Raw genomic sequence first — 21,458 nt, 5'->3', positions numbered from 1 at the left:
TCCCGGACTTTCAGTGTCTGGAAAGCGGCTCTCAAATTTCCGTGGTATTCCAGAAATTCCATGACTAGTGGGAACCCTGACACACACACACACACACACACCAACTAACATAACACACTCCCAGACAGGCCTGCGGGGGAACAGTGGGGTGAATGAAGCGAGCAGCTCTGTCTGTCCTCTGACACAAAAAGCACCAATCAAGGACAAATGGAATCAAGCGCTGATTGGATCCAGCTCTAGATTGGCTCTGCCTCCCCGGAGGAAAGAGCACACTGATGGTACAGATATTGCTTCGTGCGTGATGTGCCTGAGACCAGACGCAATACACACTGGGGCAAACCGAATGCTGGTAGAAGCGCAAAAAGAGTGAGTTGTAATTTTTAAAAGTTCGGCGATGATGAATAGATTTAATTCTCTGTGCGGTTTATGTTTCATTGTGCTAATTAAAGCCGTACTAGGCAGCTTCACACTTTAATAACTGGTTGAATTTTTTTAAAGTTTGAAGGACTTCATTACCTAACACATGTACCCACCTCATGTGACATCGGTAAACTAGATTTCCTGCCAGTGACCAGACCCAACACCAGAATTTAATTTGGGCAAATAGGGAGAATCTGCAGTGTCTCAGTTAGTGGGGATGGGACTTCTCTGTTGTAGCCCTAAAGATGGGTGTATTTTTACATAAATCTTGCCTAGTGCAGCTTTAAATAATGTTAGAATTCAAAATTAGGCAGTAGCAGGTCTCCGGCACACTGTCACCATGGACCCAGCCATCTGAGCTGGGATAATGCAGCTCGTGTTAATGCATGTGTGTTAATTCTGATTCTGATGACAATAGCTTGGAATGACATGGAAGTAGTGCTGAAAATTGGCACCAGGCTGCACTGTAGGAATGAACAACACATGCTGACTCTATCTCTAATGTATATCAGTCTCCCTACTGACTTGAGATGCCATTACAGCACTAAGCTTATCAGTGTCTCAGCCATGACTGCACAAACTAGACTGTGAAGCCTCCATCTGTGCATTGATTTCACATAGCAAGAATGCTTTTACCTCCGACTCCTCCTCTGCCCTCTGCTCGTTCCTGTTTTCTGACCGAGTTTCCTACTAATTTCTCATTCCAAATGGAGACAGACAGAATAAGGCCTTCTGGGAAATCAGCTATGCGTATTCAGATGAAAAATGACATTCTGTTAGTATGAATTTTCTAAATCTGTGTGCAATCCCGTTGCTAAATTCTATCCAGCGCTGGAAGAGAAAGGGGTGGAAAAAAAAAAAGCACAGAAATCAAACTTCCAGAGCTTGCGGTGCACATGGGACCAGTAGGCTGCGTTTCCAGGAATTGTTTGGTGTTGAAAATTGAAATGGGTTTGAGCGAGTCTTGAAGATTTGTAGTTTTTATGCCAAAAGGCTCAGAGTTTCATTGCTTACCTATCTCTCCTTTAATCAACACCCGCTCTCTGTCTCTCTTCCTCTCCGGAGTGTATGCAAATATGAGTTTACAAGACTGCTATGTTTATTTGCGGTTTCTTTTAAGTGGTTTTCCAGCTTGAAACATAATTAGCTTTAAATCTCTATGATCTTGGCTAGCTTAGTCTACATTTGGGTACGCAGGCAAGCTAGAAATATGGGAGTCACAACTGAAACTCATGATGTCATCAAGCAACACTTTCTGCACTGGTGGCAGTGATAGTGATTTATTCTGCTGCAGACCTGCTAGCAACTGTTATAAAATAAAGCTAAAGCATACTACTACTACTCCTAATCATAATAACAATATTAATTCAAGTCAAAATGGGGATTTAAGGTGGATTTCCCCAGTGAGCCGAAGTGAGCCTCGGCTGGAAAAAAACACTGCTTTAATCTTGCATAGATTTACATTGAGCTCACATACCCAGATAAGCTCAAGGGAGTTCTATGAGAGAGCATGCTAACATTAAAAGTACCACTTACTGCAGATAAAAATGCACGGCATATGGTCCAGAGTATTGACACACATATTACAAAGCGCATAGAGTATAAAAAGGCAGGCTCATATCATATATACACAAAATAACATGACAGCCATACAAATAGAACATGTCTGGTACATGTATAATACATGAAATACATTACATGAGAAGCGTTGATGTAAACCAGGGCGGTGCAGACATTTCAAAACTGCTGGATAAGAATGAATCAAAGCTTTACAACGTAGCTCTTACTGCGGGAGTGGAAAAGTGTCTTACACAGTGAAACGACAACAATGACGTTGATGGCGGTGGACTCTTTACCTTTGAAGAAGACGAACTTGCCCTCGCTGTTCTCATAGACGGCGTCTATCTTGGGCGGCAGGCCCCTCCAGAAAACGTTGATGAGCATGGGGTAGCCCGGCATCACCGAGTTATCTCTCACCCGCCAAAACCAGTGGTCCTGAGGGGGAGGGGAGGAGAGGAGAGGAGAGGAGATCTTTAGGAGACTGAAGGACAAAACATGGTCAAACTTGACTCTACTCAGTGAATGTTTGTGCCTGTCTGCGTCTACTGGGTGTTTGCTATAGGTGTGCATTTATTTCTATGAAAATATCACAGGTTATAATGTCAAAGTGTCATCGTTACACCAAACCACATACCGCCCTGAACCAAGACATTTTTTATGGGGAGCTCTGCATAACACAGTGGGTGGTAAATCGTAATATACTGTGATACAGGTCATGTTGGGCCAATGCCTGGCTTTGCTTCTCTTGCAACAAAGCCTGACGAATGCTGGCGATGATAAACCCTGGCTGCCGGCTTGACAGCTGCGAGGCCTTCGAGATCCACGTATACTTTCTCAGGTTGCCTGAAAAGCCGGTGCGACCGGCGCTACGCACGCAGAACTTCAGGAACCTACTGCGAAAACCATCAAGTGCCGGGGTCAGAGTGCTAGCGAGGGGGGCTTTATGAGGAGCCAAGAGTTTCTGATTTCCTTTGGGAGGGGGAGAGGGGGAGAGGGGGGGGGGGGGACGTGAGCGCAGCCAAGTGGAAGGTGTGTCTTTTTTGATGTTGGATGAAACCTGACGACAGAGGGAGCGGGGTGGGGTGTGTGGGGTGGGGTGTGTGTGTGTGTGTGGGGGGGGCCCAGCTGCGAAAGCCATTAGGACTCAGCGAGACGTCCCACCCTTTGGCAACAAAGGGCCAATTTCGCCCGCTGAACACACCGAGCATTTGGGCCGAAAACCCCTGACCTCGGAGGAAGAGAGAGAGAGGGGCGGGGGACAGAGACGGAGAGAGAGGAGACAACACATCATCGCACCCGGCCTCATTCACAGTGAAAGCTAAATACACACCCCATTTATCAAACACACACACTCTCCCTCTCTATTGCTCTCTTTCTCCCTCTCTGTCTAATCCAATTGTTTCTCTGGGAGTCCCCGCTCTCCCCGGACTCTTCCTTCTCTTTCTCTTCATTTCCCCTTGTTTCTCCTTCCAATTCCTCCTGTCTTCCTCTCTCTCTCCCTCTCTCTCTCCCTCTCTCCCTACTGCCCTGATTGATTTCAATTGTTCAGCGTTTTCCTCTGTACAGGGCCCGGCCCAGTAATTGAAAACAGATCAAACTGTGAAATCGGAGCCATTTGAATCCTCTTGACTCCATAAAAGAGAAAATGTTCTTTCTCCCGCCCTACCTTCCTGCTCCCATTCTGAACATAAAGCCCAGGCGAGCAGACCTGAGTTGTAGAAAATTTCAGTTGGCACTTTGCAATTACAGGAACGTCTAGAATAATCAAAACAACAAGTTTAGTCTCAGCAGAAGGTTGGAAAATTATACCTCAACATTTTCGCGTCCTCCGTTGTGAGAGAGAAAGGGCGTCGCGGGGCTCGACACGCACACCGCCTCATGGCGCATGATAATGCATTCAGGGCAACAAGCCTGAATTACCATACACTCTCTATAGGAATATGAATTCTGACTGCTCAGCAGCATTAACACACTGTCCCTGCGATGAGTTTTTAGTCAGCGTCAAGGGAAGTTAGTGATGCGAAACGCAAGCAGCAGAAATTGCCCTGCCAATAAATGCGCTGAGAGTTTTGTGAGCAGAACCATATTGCTCACAACACACGCCGTCATAATAACGCTTTAACTTTTTTGGTCTGCTGCGTTAACATAGCTTTGTATTTCATAAACGCTTAAAGGAGTACGCCAAGTGTTTGGGACATTACCTGTTGAGTGATGAGAACATTGATCATTGGCTCTGGTGCTCCATGCTAACTCTTTAGCAGACACTATGTTGAGTGATAGTAGGCGACTAGCATTATCCAAAGTAAGACTGACCTTTTAGTAATGAGAAGTTGTTAGTGTTTTTATTATATGGCCTTTAGATTCTTAAAACTGAAAAATTGTATATCATTAACTCAATGTAGTTGATGTAGTCGGATTTATTTCTGGAACTATTTCAGGTGAGCAACCAGGATGAGAATACATCATCATTTTAGGTGTACACAGTCTCCCATCTCCCACCACCTTCACTTCCTATGGAAACAGGGAAAGTAGTCCCTGCTGGTTCAAAACAGTATGTTTTTATATAATATTTCATATAAATTTTACCAGTCTCCTACACAAAACCACCAGACTTAGACACATATTTAAAATGACTTACCATTTAGCTTTAGAGCTGCTTTAAGTTCTAATTTTCTCACTTTTGAGAATGCTAGCTACTGTTACTAACATAGTGTGCCAAGTGTTTTCGCATGGAACATTGGAGCAAACAGTTTACTGTGGACACATGGATAATTTTGGTGTCTATGTTCTCATCATTTAACAAGTATATGACCAACGGACCAATCTCCCAAAAATGTGTTTTGTTTAGCAGGGCGAGGCCCATCTGTAATACTAAGGTTAAGTAAAGCCTCAGCCTCACCGGCATCCAGGTCAACCCTGGGTAAACATCTGCTGCTGCAATGTGTGTGTGTGTGTGTGTGTGTGTGTGTGTGTGTGTGTGTGTGTGTGTGTGTGTGAAGAGGTGAGAATATGACAGACAGCGGTGTTAGGATGATAGTGTTTTCGACCTCTCGGTGGATGTGATGCACACACACACACACACACACACACACACACACACACACACACACACACACACACATACACACACACACTAACACAGTGAGAGCAGAGTGCTGGGGTAAATAGTTCAGAGGGATGGGGATGGCAAAGTGAGAGAGGAGATGAAAGCTCTGTCCACCACAGAGGAGATAAGCCCTGGATCCCCTCTCTCCAACTCTCTTATTTCACACTCAGAGGAGCAGGTGCGCGTGTGTTTGTGTGTGTGACAGCACAGACACCCCTCTCACTGTGTTTTGTTTGACCCCAGGTTCTCACTCTGATGTGGGTAACACACCTTCAAACACTCCCCTTTGCCCTCTCTTTTTTGTCTCTCTCGGGGGTATCTGTGGGTCTTAAAAGAAAGTGTGAAAGTCCTAATTAAAACATCTAAGTTTATGGTCTTGATACAATAATTAGGGCTTAATGTTTCACCATGTTGTGCAGGTGTATTTTCAACTAAGTTTCCATTTGATGCAACTAAATTAAATAGAATTATTTACAGATTCTTTATATTCAGTGATATTAGTCGAGGCAGACAAAATAAGGCAAATTCCATGAATTGTGTAGTTTCACCAAATGAGAATGGGACCAGCAGGAGTGTCAGTTTTATTTTGTTATGTTGTATTACTTTCACTTACTGTAGTTAACAGTCACATGCATATCCACTCTTGGAATACTAGAGGACAGGGTTAATACTGTGTGCACAGTCCCCAATTACTTTCCGGCTGTCCATTTTGTTATACTGCTCATTAATAAAATTTTATTAGCTATATTCATTCAGAAATAGGACCATTTGGCCAGATTTTTGTTTCTTTATTTTGGTTTTTAAATTGGTCTCAAATCCAATTCCAGGTGCCATTAAAAAGTTCTTAAAAAGTATAACATTTTCCCTTTCTGAAGCCTGCAGATACCCTGTTCTTACTTTGTCTCTCTCACTCTCTTCCCTCCCAAGAATGGAAAAGAGAAAGAGAAGAGAGAGAAAAAGTGGCCAAGTGGCCACTGGCCGACTCCATCTGTGTGTTCTCATCAATGGATGTGGAAATCAAAGCATGTCTCAGACATCAGAAACCAAGTGGCTGATCCTGAATAGCAGGGGACCCTCCGGCGTCCCAGAATCCCCTGCTCTAAATCTGTCCACATCAAGGAAGGAAGTGTCTCTCAGTGAGTCGAGAGTCCCTTGCGAAAGAATGGAGGGCCGGCGGAGAGGAGGAGGAGGAAGGAGCGTGGAGGAAGGAGGAGGGAGAGCGTGGCAGGGTGGCAGTTTCCTTTTTTTATAGACAGTCTCAGGATAAGAGCTGGTGAGGGAGATTTAACTTGAAGAGAGAAGACCCAAGCAGTTTCCTCTCACATGGAAAGAGCCCTCAGAGGAAAGCTGACTCTGTGTGACTCTGTGTGTGTGTGCTAGAACGATTCACAAAAGTTGCAGATCAGTATGTCCCTTGTATTTCTGCTGTCCTGGTATTGCCTGTCATGACGTTGCGTTGTTTTAACAAGTTAACATAGTTAGCTGGAAAGCGCTAATTTGGTAGCAAACCATTACCATTGACCCTAATGGTAAATGAATGGCTGTAATCAACTCCTCGCCCATTTTGCACGTTACAGGCGTGCACGTTACTATTTTGCCCATTTTGCACGTTACTATTGTTCATGAAGCGAAATCACGTCACTAGAGAAATAAAGAAGCACAGAAATTGGATTGGCTGATGACTGAAAAGTTCAGCTGTAGACAATTGTTCTCAGACGTCAAGCTTGTTGACCGTTCACACATCAGCAGAGTTGACCTGGTCACGCAGCTCTATAATAGGGAAAGAATGGACTTCTGGTGACTTGTTGATTGTGTTGCTCGCAGTCTGAACTGTACAATTAGTGTTGAGGTCACAGTTTTGCACTTTTTGTGCTGTACTTTTTCGGTACACCAGGTCATGACGAAGACCTGATGAAGCGTACATTCGAAAAATTGTCTTTTCAGTTTGCCAAGCTGTAGATTTTTTATTTGAAACATGTAAAAATAAAACAATCAAGACTTTTTTTTGGTTCTTGAATTGAAGCCTAATTGGAATCGACACACCAGAGAAGCCTTAATTTATGTCCATTTTCTTACCATATGGACTTTCTCAGTCATTTGCTGTTTAGAAATGTAAAACAGTGTGTGCATGCACGCATATGTGTGAATGATTGTCCTGTGTACCCGATGGGACACCAGATGGTTTGCGGGTTCAAGGTAGTTTGAGGTGACTGCAATCATAGAAAGGGTAGGATTGTAATTTTAGTGGGCCGTGTACTGGTGACACTGGATACACAGAGCTGTATACAGTTATCTGTGAACCCTGAATGACCGCCTGCCGCCCCGCTGCAAAGGAAAATGAGCAACCGTAAAAGGCCCACCTTAACGAGCATGACTCCTAGCCTGCCTTTGTAGATTAGCATGCCTCGGACAAACTGGTCAGTTCTCAGTGTACAGTGTTGGGCTCATTATTCAAAAAGTTATATGTTTTACAGTACTCCATCTGACCATAAAGGCCTTCTAAATACTTCTGTAGTATGGGATAAATTTGCCTTGCCTATTTCCTAGGCAGTTGAAATTGTATGTGGAACCGTTTTCCTAGCAGTTCTTTGAGGAACTACTTTGATGAAAGCGGAAACATTTTGAAAACAATAACCTTTGTGTCTCCAGGGCAGAGTAACATGCCTGGTTTCATCACCTTCCTGTTGCTGAAAAGCAGTGGAGAAGACAGGGGAAAGCCCTACGGACGCAGGGGCTCTAGTACGCATCATTAACATTACCAGTTACATTCACGAAAAGGCTCTCAAAGTCTGAAACTGCCGCTGCATTTGTTGAGCCTCGGTGTCCAATTTACTACCTATATCTTGCAAAAACCCGACTCGGCCGAGAAAAAAATGCATTTACATGTAAATGGTTGCGGGGCAATCCACAAACCTGTAGACTCCAATACATTTCCAAAGGGGAAGGAAACAAGCGAGCACAGATAATCACATCCAAAGTTTTGACAAGCATCATCTCCAGGGATGTGCCTTGAATGAATGTCGGTCGTCTTGTCTGCTGGCTCTTCAATAAACATAGAACCGTAATTGAGCATAATAATCTTCCCTTCTGCCTGATTTTCCCTCTTGGAGCCCAATTGGTTCCACTCAAATGAAGGGCCCGGGCTTTTGAATTGTGTTGAAATGCTGACACTGTGGATCTACATTCTTAGTTCCTGTATTATACAAGTTGTCAATGAGCTGAATGGGGCTCATACAGGATTTCTCTGGTCAGACACATGTGGATTCACACTGGCTCTTTGTGGATAAGAGTAAACAAAAGGACACAATGAATCAATTTGAGTGGAAGAGTATTGGGTTCCACGGTATGGATGCAGCTACATCCAAAACCCCTGTCTCAGTGCCTCCAGTATATTCCACCAGATAAACTCTAGCAAAGTCTCCTCTCCAAAGCCCCCTATTTTACATTAGTGGACCACCTGTGGACCTTGGGGGCTGTGGGACTGCTGCGATCTCAGTTATAATGACTTGGCACGGGCCGGACTCGGCTCTTCCAAAACAATCAAGTGGGAACGGTGAGTAGAGCCAAACCATGCGGGCCAAATGGACCGACAGCACGAACTAACCGAGCGGACAATCAATCGAACGATCAAGGAAACAAGGAAGAATTTACCCTTAGAAAATGACAGTAACAAGCAAGCAAAATATCACTTAAAACTTGGAAATAGCGCACAGTGGACTGTGGATCTCTTGCAAACCTTCCTAGAGGAGACTCGCTGTCTTACTCTCTCTCTCGCTAGCTTTCCTTCTGTCAGCCATCCATTTAACCAGTTTTTAGCCTTCCACCTAGACCTTGGCGTGCTCTGAAGGGAAATACATCAAGCTCTGGAGGAATACAAACATCACTAATTATGATCCCAGATCGACTGTTTTACAGTCGGGCAGCTTCATCTACCAAGGGAAATGATGAATAAAAGGCGTTAATATGATACCTCAATCTTCTTGGAGAACTCCTGTTACTAGAGTGAAAATGGGCACAGCATACACCGACCATCAAGAAATATTAGCACCACCTGCTCCTCCCATGAAATAGACTTACCGAGTGAATCCAAGTGAAGTCTGTGATCCCTTATTGATTTTACCCCTTAAACACACTGGACTCACACACTTGAAAGGGAGATGTTGATGAAGGAGAAGAGACGCGTAAATAAGGTATTTTACGCCTGAGACATGGATTATGCAAAAGGGAGTGCAATTCATCATCGGTCCTAATATTGCCGGTGGTCCTAATGTTCTGAACATAGCAGATTTACAACTATACCTACATGCTTTCTGCTTTTGAACAGCAACAAATCATCTCTCGCTCTTACTCCCCCTCTCTTCCATCCCTCTATACCCTAGGAAAAAATATTAGCTGGTGCTACCTGCAAAGGCTGACAGTTGGAGGAAAAACATTTACATGACGAAGGAGCCAAGAGCCCACTTCACATCAGCGGTGATGCCGACTTAAGCCGAGTAATTACAGGTACTGAATCATCATCGCACCACAACACAGCACTACATGCACTATTTAGCTTGCTGTCCTGCCTGTTTATGAGGGCTTTTGTTTTGTTTTTGTATTGCACAGAAATTCCAAAAGCAAGTGTTGATAGAAAGTGTTTCATTGTACTAAGCAAGAATAAAGAACCCACTTTTACAATGTAACAAGCGGAAAATATAATAAAAAGTATGAGTCAACTGATGTATAAAATAGGTCAAAGGCCCATCCAAGTTTATTATCCACTGCCAATGGGTCACTACAGTTATTTGGATGTTACTGGCAAACCCTGGCACAGCACTAAAACATGGTTAAACAAAGTGTGGAGATAGATATGTCTGTCTGGTGGATGATTCCAAGGCTTCGTGGGGGAATTGCCTGCATTAAAATAAAAAGATTCCTTAAAAAATGTAGCCGGCTGAAAACGAGACAGTTATCTACTATCTGGCCATCACCTGGCTCTTGTTGACAACACTTTATTGTGACAGGAAGCCTAAGCAAGAGGATTTGATTTTAGGCAATTAAAAAACAGCTTTGAGGTAAACAACATCAAACTGATGTTTGATTAGCTAAAACGGAACAGATAAGAGGAGAGGGGTTGCCATGCTCACTCTAGAGAAATTACTCAAAAAAAAAACAGTCTTACTAAGACAACTACTCGCAGGCACACTAGTATGCCCAAATGTAATTTCCAGGCCTCACTATTACAGTGGTTGCATTTTGGAGCCGACTGTCCTCGTCTCCCTCAGTTCCTAAACTCCTTTAGGAAGTGAGGGACTTTGTGTCTTGGCTCTAGCTCTGAGCTTTGCACAAATCTCATGATCCTCATCATTCCATCCAGACCAGACTGTTGCCCTGGGGGTAATGAAGGGCGATAGGAGGGAGACACCATGAGAAAGACAGACAGTATATTTACACTGTTGTAAAAGGATACTGTATTATTCTTACTTGACTAATGAGACAACGTAGACTTTGAATCTAATTTGGTTCAATACCTCCACAGGTATTAGATCTTATTGGAAGCCAGATCTATAAGCAGGACTAGTCTTCACCTAGCGCTCTCTTCCTATGTGAAGAGACCTATTTTTTCGAGTGTAAATAGGCCCATAGGAAAGGTGGACAGAGAGAAAGGGTTTTCCCCCTGGCTTCACAAGCCTCTTATTTAACCAATGAATACTATCTATTTATATCCCTAGAAAAATAAAGTCACACACACATAAAGCAGCACAGGCACTCTTTCTCCCTTCTGTGGAGAACACAGGACAGCTTTGTGTGGCCCCAAGGTTTTCCTCTGTTCCTTACTGCGTGGTGCCAAGGTCTTGTGCTCGTACGCTTAGACCAAGGATAAAGACGCATTAAGAGGCATGTGGACTTTCTCCCTTGAATTGGAATGAAAACTATGCCGAGTTTGTTGGGAGACAGGACAACTGTATTTGTCTTTCTGTTTTGGTTAACATGCTCTTTCACTGGAGTGCTGGGCACAGCGGTCTTTCTTTGTAAGCTAATAGCTATTTTGACCGAATCCCACTTGCTCAATAGACCCCACGTAAAGGCTCCCCCTAGAACCTGGAAAGAGCTTTTTTCAGACATACATACTTTAATTATGCAATGAAACATACTGGAACTAGTATTTTAGATAATAAAGCAGAGAGCACTATATTTCAACAAACTATAACCACAGGACAATACCGCCTGCATTATGGTCAAATAAACTTTTCTCTCCTAGAAACTGCGAGGGTATTCACAGCTCAGTACCCCAACCAAATAATCAATATATCCCATCCAGGTGAGCCATTCAGTGAAGCAGAAAACCTCCCACCCTTTGTTAGGTACGCCTCAAGTAAACTCCCAAGCAATCTACACCCTACTCGACTACTCTCTCTCCACAGGGTGTTTTCAAACCTGTGGTCCCTTTGCTTTTGTCCGAATCGAGGCACGAGTTGTTCCTTTGTTGCATTTAATCACTGGTTCTGTTACATTTGACGTGGGAAAATGTCAAGCAAACCATAATCAATCCACAAAAGCCACGTGGAAGCAAACACTGCTGTTCTTTGGCCAGAAAATTGGTGTGGGAAAGGACTTGCCTCAGGGATGTAACTCATCCTTAACCCATAATTCACAGCATGTTTAACCCGTAATGCACAGCGCTTCTAGTAGTGGGTGGGATCGTTCCAAACAAAGTGCTCCTGGGCTGGTTTGGAAATGGTACAGAGAAACCAACCTCCCAACAAGGTCTAAAAATAACTCTCTAAACAAACTCGGTGTGGAAATGCCCTCGGGTTCTTCTGGTACCACGGACCCCGCTCTCACCTTGAAGACGAACATCTCCCGCCTCAGTATGGCCAGGGTGTTGAAGCCTCCGTCGCAGATGTTGGGCTTGGCGTTGGGGTGGGACGGCCTGTCCCCCGGGGGCAGCCTCGGGGGTCGCGTCTGCCTGTCCGGCTTGCGGGGGTCCGAGGGAGGGTGGGAGCGAGGCGGGGGCGCCGTCGGCAAAGGCTTGGTGGGCTGGGGGATCTTGTCGGGAGGCCCTGGAGAAGGAGACAGGAAGATTGGGGAAAAACATGTTTGTTATTATTTGGAAGACATCAGGTGAAGAAATATCTGACTTGAAATGTTCCTGGGACGTAACTCTGGCAAAGTCCCTATATCTAATACCATTTGCTGCCAAAACTTGCAAACTTTTATTGACTAATTTTCTGGGGACAAGTGGAATGACTCATGACTGACAAGATATTATTATTTGACCCAGGTCATCAAACTATCAGCCTTGAATGAACATGTGAATGCCCCCTGATGTGAGGTTTTTGCTTTGGATACAGTGTCCAAATTCATTTCTGGTTTTGTTTTTGCTTGATCTTTGCTCTCCATTACAATACAAATAACAAGACACCTTGCGATTCCCCATGGAATGTTCTAAACAACTAGGATACTGTAAACTGTAAACACACTGCAGTCAATGCAGATACTTCACCTAAAAGCACATACCCACTCTCTTAGATTATGCATGTACATAACAATCACAGTTAGAGGGATTAGAATGGAATTTAAAAACCCTACTCCTTTGAAAAAAGATTAAAATGTTTCTGCATCTGAGGGATTCACAAGTGCAGACACTTCTTACTTGAGCAGCTATAGACAAATCCCTTAATTTAAGCAAAAGTGTACAGCACAGTGTACAGAATAACAATGTCAAACAGGAAAGAATTAGAGACCAATTCCAAAGCCTTGATTTCATGCACTCCTAAACGAATTAGCCCAGAGCGAAACGGGATGTAGTGAGATGACAAACTAGCTCTAACATGGATGTGTAATTACATTGAGAGGCTTCCAGTTATTTAGGATGTTACAATGCGTGGAAATGCACTGTGAACCACTCAATATTACTGTGCCAAATGCAGCCAACAAGGCACCTGAGCTTCATTACAGACATTTTCAAGCCAGATCTAACTTATTCACCTGTAACCGGAACCACAATGATAGAGGAAGAGAGAGGAGGTGAAGAGGAGCTTTGGCAAGAAAGAGACAAAGAAGAAACAAAAGGAAAAGAGCAACAACACGAGGAGGACAAAGAAGACGATGGAAAAACAAGATGTGATCCTTTATAGCACAATGGGAGCTTGACGCTACCAAGCACTACCAAGTTAAAGGATTCAATTCCCGCTAAGATCGCCATTGCTTAACATGTGATATGTTATGTTAAGATGAAGAAGATGGAAAGTAAGAAGCAGCACAAGAATAAGAACAAGAGCTCCAAAAACGGCTTAGTAGGATTATGTTTAAAAAAAAAAAAAAAAAAGTATTTAGTGATAAAAATAAACAGGCAAAATTCCTGTGTAATGGAGGCCTAGACATGGCTTGGTGTCATTTAACATTCATGAATCACATGAGAGAAAGAGAACGAGAGAGAGACGCAGGGAAAAATGTAGAGAGAGAGGTAGAGAGAGTGCAAGTGAGTGGGTTGCGCGCATGAATAATTGAGCACATGATGATGCATGAATAACACACTGTGTAACCGTGAAAATGAGGATATGAGTTGCCTTGTGTTGATTGGGGCCAACCGATGCAGGAATAGATGACTACAATACCCCACAGCCACGAGGAGTATCAGTGAGTAATGGTGGCATTTATAAATAATGACCTAGAGAGCTACTGTAAACAATCGCAAATGAATAAATGAATGATGAAATGACTGAATGAGTGATTTAAAAATAAGTGAATGAAAGGAGGATTAAAGAATTGAATGAAGAAATGAATGAGCGACCAGCCTTCTGACTAACTGACTGACTAATGCATGAACAATAAAATGATTAAATGAACAAATGAGCAATCAAACAAACAAATGGGGAAAGATAAACCATCAAAAAAAATGATCATAGGATTAAGAGGGATAGTTAGTCGGCTAGTCATGCCTCCCAGTCCAAAACTGATCAGCGGGTCTAGACCAAGAGATTCCATTCATTGACTAAATTAAATCTCCTGAAATACACCGCAGATTAGTGGAGCCAGAGCATCCTGTAATTATGTAATCATGGGAATACTCACAGGCAGCTGGACACATAGACAAACATGCAAATGCATCCATGCTTTTATCTCTTCTTGTTTAGGCAACTTCAGCTCCCTCTATTTCTGCCCCAGTCAACGTCACTCACACGTCACCAGCTTGTTCATGATGCAGCAGCTATGATTTGAACTGCTGCTAAATCAAAAGACCATATATCTCCCATTGCAGTTACCAGAGTTGATTTTAAAATTTAACCTTCCTGACTGTCTCACAGACTAGGCCAGTGGTTGTCAACCATATGCCATCAAGGCCCAAGAGTATGTAGGTTTTCATTCCAGCAAATCACTACAGCAGCTGATTTCACTGATTTACACCTTCAGCCAGACAAGAGGAACTAATCAGAGAAATCACCTATTTTAGGGTTTGGCTGGGATGAAAGTCTGCATACCCTTGAGTCTCGATGGCATACCGTTGACAACCACTAGTCTAGCCTCAAGACTACATGTGATTGAAGGGCCCTTCTGACTGTTCCTATAAGTCTAGACTCAAAACTAAGGTGACTAAACAAGTTCCTGTAAAGCATTTTGTGAACTCTGCTTTATAAGTGCTATATAAAATAATACATTTCTTATTTCGTATTACATTCATTAGAAAATTGTCCATTTGGTACACCGCCCTTTTGTGTCCCGTTTCAGAGAGGGATGACTTTCAGTGTAATAATTTTGAATAGTGATTTGAATAACACTGTCATGTAAACTTAACTTTCACACTTGTATGTACTGAATGTGCAGCCATATACAACTGCCATATACCACAACAAATGAGTAGTAAAATTCTCTAATTGCTGCTAGTGGTGTAAACAGAAAGTAGGCTATTATCTACACAAAACTTGGCCTGGATTTTCTTCTCACCGAAATAGGGAAGGAAGTCATCATGTTCAAAGCTCAGTGAGAAAAGGCTTTACTGTTCCATGGGGAATTTAAAAATTTATATTACAAACTACACAACAGTAATTCCACTTCCATATAAAAGCAGTCTTCCTTTATTAATTGTAATTACTTGTGGGCTGCTAAGGACAAAACTGAATTTTCATTACTTTTTAAAGGCAATGAACTTTATAATTTATGAGCTTACTATTCAAATATATCTGTTCTGGTAAAGTTGTGAATTATTCATGAGAAATTATTTTGTGTTTGTACAAGGGAAAATAAGTGATGGGTTTTCTCAGAAATGAAAGCAACCAGCAGGCACTTACTTTTCCCCTGCTGTACCCAACTATGACCTCAATACTACAGCCACCCCTCACAACACACACACACACACACACACACACACACAAAACTGTTGCAGTGGGTCGATGCTATCCTCAACATCTAGCTCATCCTACCACTGTCGGACCTGCTCTTCCCACAATGCATTGTGTGATTCCCCCCTGGCTGGGTCAACAGCTTGTGCTGACTGAAAAATCAAAGACCTTTGAGAACAGAGTTAAGATATCTAAACTCTACATCTCCCTCCCATTTCCACTTTCTACCCCCCCCCACCCTCACCCTTTCCGCTTATCTACATCTCCTACTTTTTGGCTTAGCGGACACCCCACCCACCATTCTTTCCACAATTCAACATAACTCCCTACCTTTATGTAAACTCATCTGAAAGTCCCACACCTTCTAATTGATCTAAACTCTGCACAGCTCCCACCTTTGTACTTATCAAGCTTCTCCATCTAACGTTGTCGCTGCCAAGAGGAAAAGGAGAGACAATTGCTGGGGGGGAAAAAAATGAGGCTGAAAGAGGAGTTGCCGTCACCATCGGTTGTCTTGCCCTTGAACCCCGGATAGAGCAGGGCAGCGGTGGAGGAGGAGGGAGGGAGGGAGGAGTGGCAGAGAGGAGTGAAACAAGACAGGGATGAGGAGAGATTTGATCGCCTGCCCAGGTCTGTCACTCCCAGAGGGACATGCCCTGACCATGTAAGCAGATGGCAGCTTCTTTTGTGTGCTTGTGCGTGTGTGTGTGTGTGTGTGTGTGTGTGTGTGCGTGTGTGTGCAACCCTTCATGTGATAGCCCAGAGTCATTTCAGCAGAGTGTGACTGGTTTACAGCCTCGACGGCTCGTCCAGGGACAGTTCTGTCACTTCCCACAAAGTTGTCCCTAACTCAGACATCAAACTGAGGTTGAGACTGCAGCTTGAACATTCAGATAATGAATCACAAAATGATGGGTTCTTCAGCGTTTTGCAGTGTGAATTTTATTCTTCTGCCCTAGAACGGAGGCTCATTACAGTAAAACATATTGGTACACTTTGGTACTGACTCACAAATTCGGAGACTGGGTGCTAAATCATGTATACGCAGTGCCAGACAAAACCATCATTGTATTATTCATGAACCTGCTTAGTCTAAGGGGTGACAGGGTGGGGGTTGGGTTATATCAGCAATATAGTGCAAACAGTGCAAGGAGAAACATCATTAATAACACATCATTGAAAGCACATCTGTAGAAATAAGTCTTGAGTAGTCGCTTCTAAAATCAACACTTATTGACAATGGGAAATTTGCTGTGTAGGTGGCTCTGATGGTGAAGGCCCGGTCTTCTTTAGTTTTAAGTAGACTTAAGTATTACTACTATTAGGAGGAGGAGGGATATAATCAGAGTTTGGCCAATAGCCAGGTTACTTTGTGCATGTGAACGTAGCCAGTGGTGTGAAAAAAAAGCTTGTCTATAGACTGTAGAGAGAAGCTAGAGGCCTTACCGTAAATCTTCTGGATGCCCAGCAGGTCGTCCAGGGGCAGTTTAAAGTTGTCAGTGTCCATGTACTGGTAGAAAGGAGCCATGATGGCCGTGGGGTCGTTGGAGTGTTCGAGGCCCAGCGCGTGGCCGAGCTCATGCACTGCCACCAGGAACAAATCATTACCTAGAAACGAGAGAGAGAGAGAGAGAGAGGAGTGTTGTCAATGTGCTGTGCTTAGCAGTAGATGGGTGTATTTATGTGTTGGTTGAGACCACATTTCCCTTAATATCTGTTGGTTCCTGTCACAAGGAGGATGTTGCTACTTGCCCCCCCTCCCCCTCCCTGGCATCGCTCCGTTTTGAAGAGCCAAAAGGAAAAGAGCCAAAAACAGCCCTTGATAACAGCCAATATGCATTCAGACCAGGTAATTCAATTTAAACTCATAAGGTTGTGTATTGCTAAGTAAATCCAGTTCCTGTTTTGTGCCGTAAAGAAATCGCCCTTTGTGCTGTAAAGCATTCCAGCAGATTTCCCGCCAAATCTGACACAGTGGCACACAATGTAAAATGCAGTGTAGAGGTAATAATTATTAGGAATAATTCTGATGATTTATTGATGTTAAAATACTACATGTAGCACCTTTAACTAAATATCCTAACAAGCATAAAAAGATAAGGAAAATCCTCAGTGAAACCTCAGGTCATTCTGCAGCTCCTCACCTCTAGATTAAGGTTAGGATTTGGGTTTGGGGTTAAGACTAAAATTAGGATTAGGTTTTGGTTAGGGTACATTTGAGGTTAGTTTGGGGTTAGAGAATGAATGTAGACAGTGGAGGGTCCTCACAAGTATACTTGTACTTACTGTTGTGTGTTTGTGTTTGTGTGTGCATGTGTGTTTGCGTGTGTATGAGCATGGGTAATCCACCACTTATGCACCTAATGAGTGGATTATCTAGCAAGACCACAGCCACTGATGGGACCCATTACACAGACACACATGCACATGCCCCCTCCCCCCACCCCCACTCCCACCCACCCACACACACACACACACACTCCCCCTCAGAGAGCATGGAAAACCCTGCGCTCTGTAATTAGTCTCTAGCCGTGGTAAGCCGATGACTACGCTGGGCTGACCTTTTGACTCAGAAACCCTGTGTGGCCGACAGCCATGCCCCAACCATTTCCCAACCATATTCAATCTGCATACAGTATTTGGGATTTGAAGCCGCCACACCCAAGCGTGTCCCATCCAAGCATCGACGAATCTACGTCACTTGCAGCCATCTTCAAAAAAACAAAAACAAACCCATATTCCGCAGGCCGACCTCGTCTCATTTGTTTCCTTGTGTTTTCCCGACATGCCAAATCTAACCCGCAAAGAAACTCCCAACCACAGAGAAAATCACAGGGATTCAATTAGGGTTAGAGCGATATATCAGGCCCATATTGGCTTTTTATTAAAAACTATTTATCTGCCAGTCAATGTCATCCACCTCCAACATGATGGATATGATGCAGGTTGTTTGATTAATTTCTTGTATAGTTGTATAGTATAGTATCGATGCTACACTGGTTGTCTATGGGAAGCTATTAACCCGACATTATTTGAATGGGACATTTTCATCAGATTCTACAAAAATACGCTTCAATATTATTATTATTATCCTGGGTTTTAAAGGAAAGTTTGTGTCCCATGCTGTTTCAGAGGCTTTTCCACCCTAGAAGAATACAAATATGTGAGAAACACTGAATACTTGTAATCTTTTGGAATTGGTTGGCATGAAAACGGTCCAATTCAAAGACACTGAATACTGGTACAAAATATCAGCTATTGGCATCTTCAGTCCAAAAATTACTGGGATTGGTATTCAAAAACTCATGTTGGTCAAAGCCTAGACACAGTAAGATCCCAGGAACCCCAAAATACACTTCCACCGCAACAGAAGAAGACTACATTTATCCAGAGCCAAAAATTACCCAGTTTCTTTTTTTCTTCAGCCCTCTGCCCCGCTCTCTCGAGGTTGTCTCTCCGACGCCCCCCCCCCCCCCCCCCCCGCCACTTCCCTTCAGTTTTACCTCTCTCTCTCTTTCTTATCACGCCGAGAGCCTCGACAGGCATGAAAAAGAGCATCACTTATTCATCGCGGTTCCCGCTAAATTGAGGCACTTATCTGCTGCAAATCTGTCACATGAATAACGCTTCGGCTGATACAGACGCTGATCCAGGGCGCTTCTCAACAGGTACAGTACGCTGCTGGAGAATTTACGGACCGGACTACCACCAAAAAATGGCTTAATTGGAACCTAGTGAAGAATATTTGACTGTATAAATGTCAATGACACACTTTATAGTCGGTATAAAGTCCTCCACTGCCTGGGTATGAAGCGACGTGCAGATTGTATTATTATCCCGGGGTTTCAATGAAAACGCTCTACAGTTCAGCCAAATCCTTCCAATGAAAATAGATGGCTTGTAAAAACTAGGAGAAATGCTAGAAATTGAGGAGAAATTTACGCAAGCTTGTAATACTGAGCAAGTTGCTGGAGATACAGATTACAGTGAATAAAGTGTGAGAAAGGAAGAGAAGAGGAAGGCGTTCAGTGATTTTTGGAATCACTTGTGGAAGAAAGAGGGGGCATGCTGCTATGCAAATAAAAACCCTTCTCCAGTCTATTTCCCATGATGGCATTGGAAGCAGGAGGAGGACAGATTGAAGGTGCTACGTGTCGCATTTTTAAACATCAATGTATCATTATCAATTTAATTGTGATACCTTGTTGTAATTACAGTGAACAAATGAGACCATGGTGGAGATGATTGGTAGCTTCTATCTCACACCAGCAGTATTGACAATCTCTTTAGCTCTGTTTGAGCTGAAAGAACAGCGCTCTCTTCTTGCTTCCAGCAGGTCTGACCACCAAAACCATCGACATGGTACAGTACACAATGTAAAATGCGGTGTAGAGGCTGCCGATCTTGTAACTGATGGTTTTGTTTATGGTAATTATACTAATATCTCAATGATTTATTGACGTTAAAATGCTATATATGAGGAGAAGGAGAGGAGAGGACAGATACCATCCTCCTTTTCTCCTCTATCCCACCAGGTCTATTAGTTTGGTCACATCTAGACGTGCACCAATACCAATTTTTCAGAACCAATTTGAGTACTATGAGTACTCTATTAAGTAGATCATCCAATAAAAGTACCAATCCAAGTATTTCTCAATTTACAGCCATTCATGCCATCTACTACTGTTCTATTATAAAGACTGTCTCTGCCTTTCTCTATCTCTTTGTCTTTCTTCTATCCCTCCAACTTGAGTCAGCGTTCCTGCCTGCCGGGGCCATTTGAGGACAGTGCCGTCACTTTGTTTTGGTTGCTTACGTAAGGCTCGCCACGGAAGGCGGGGGCATCCTGCAGGCCCCGGGGCCACAAACAAAGCCAAAACAGTTTCTACTGCTTGGCTAATTATCAGCTGGAAGGTATACAGCCTACACAAGAGATGGCAGAGTATGGGAAAAAAAAAAGATGGAGAAGGTACGGCAAGGCGGCTGCAAAGAAAAGGATGAAAGGCAAAGAGGTAATGCGAGGGATAGTGTGCACGAGGAAGGAGAAGGAGCGAGATGAAGGAGAGGAAAGGTAAGGGAGGCAGAAAAAAAGAGGAGCGGGAAATGAAGCAAAGGGGGAGATAAAAAGAGAAAGTGGGCGAGGTAAGCTGTGGAGAAAAGACACTTGGAATGATAGCTGCAAGAGGAAAAGTGTGAGAGAAAAAAATAGGATGAAGAGAAGGGGAAAAACTGAGGAAAATGATGAGGCTGGGGACTCTTTGTTCCTATCCTGTAAGATGGCAGATAAATACAAGAAAGTGCCTGCAGAGTCACAAAAGATGGAGAAGATGAATCACACGATCTGAACCTTTGACTTTGACCTGCATGCTACGACTGCAGGATACATCTAACAATCCATTCAGGTGATGAAACACATTACAATACTCTACAGGGCCTGTGTGTCTACCCACCGAGCGCGACAATTTATTATTCGGAAAAACAGACGAGACAGTAACGCCTATACATCAGTTCTACTTCATCGGATGACAAATACAAGAATTCTCTCTACAAATGACGCGTCTGAACCACCTATTTAAAAACCTAAGAGCTGCACTTGAAGCGGCGAAACACCCAAATTCCAGTTCTCTTCGATGATTGAAAAGACAGTCTTTTCGATATGAAGTGCGCAATGATCACAGTGGCAGCCCGCGGCGGCAGAGTGCTGGCTGCCCGGCGCTCTCCTCAGGATAGGTCAAGGTTGCCGCTAATGAGATAGTGTAGCCGAGAAGAGGGAAGGAGAAAGAGAAGGGGGGGGGGGGGGGGTCGAGTGGGAGAGGTGGAGGAGGAGAGTCACGGGAGATTTATGATCAGGTGTAGCTCTCTCTCTCTCTCTCCCTCTCTCTCTCTCCCCCCACAGGGTTTTGCGATAAAGTAAACAGGGGTTGTGATTAGAAACCCGGGAGTCTCTACTTTATACCTGCTCTCTCTCCATAATTCACCGGCTCCCTGCACATGCCACCGCTGCTCACGGCCCATCTGCTATGTAGGGGCACACGTGACATGGACTCCGG

General features: G+C 43.6%; 1 protein-coding gene across 2 annotated transcripts in view; it reads right to left on the bottom strand.

The window, feature by feature from the left end:
- Nucleotides 1–21,458, bottom strand: part of LOC139663372 (matrix metalloproteinase-16-like) — a 67,230-nt gene that overhangs the window by 8,451 nt on the left and 37,321 nt on the right. For both annotated transcript variants that reach the window (XM_071542021.1, XM_071542022.1), the window contains exons 5-7: nucleotides 16,855–17,016; nucleotides 11,912–12,129; nucleotides 2,277–2,415 (exon numbers count right to left, since the gene is read on the bottom strand). In XM_071542021.1, the coding sequence (XP_071398122.1) occupies nucleotides 2,277–2,415; nucleotides 11,912–12,129; nucleotides 16,855–17,016 (519 nt within the window). The remainder of the gene's footprint in view (nucleotides 1–2,276; nucleotides 2,416–11,911; nucleotides 12,130–16,854; nucleotides 17,017–21,458) is intronic.

The sequence above is a fragment of the Centroberyx affinis genome, unplaced genomic scaffold, assembly GCF_046629955.1.
Source record: "Centroberyx affinis isolate AG114_WGS23_722 - 3 ecotype Tasmania unplaced genomic scaffold, CSIRO-AGI_Caff_v1 ptg003994l_1, whole genome shotgun sequence".
In the NCBI taxonomy this organism is placed as follows: domain Eukaryota; kingdom Metazoa; phylum Chordata; class Actinopteri; order Beryciformes; family Berycidae; genus Centroberyx; species Centroberyx affinis.
Note: the sequence above shows the minus strand (reverse complement) of the source record. Positions and strands in the feature narration are given on the sequence as shown.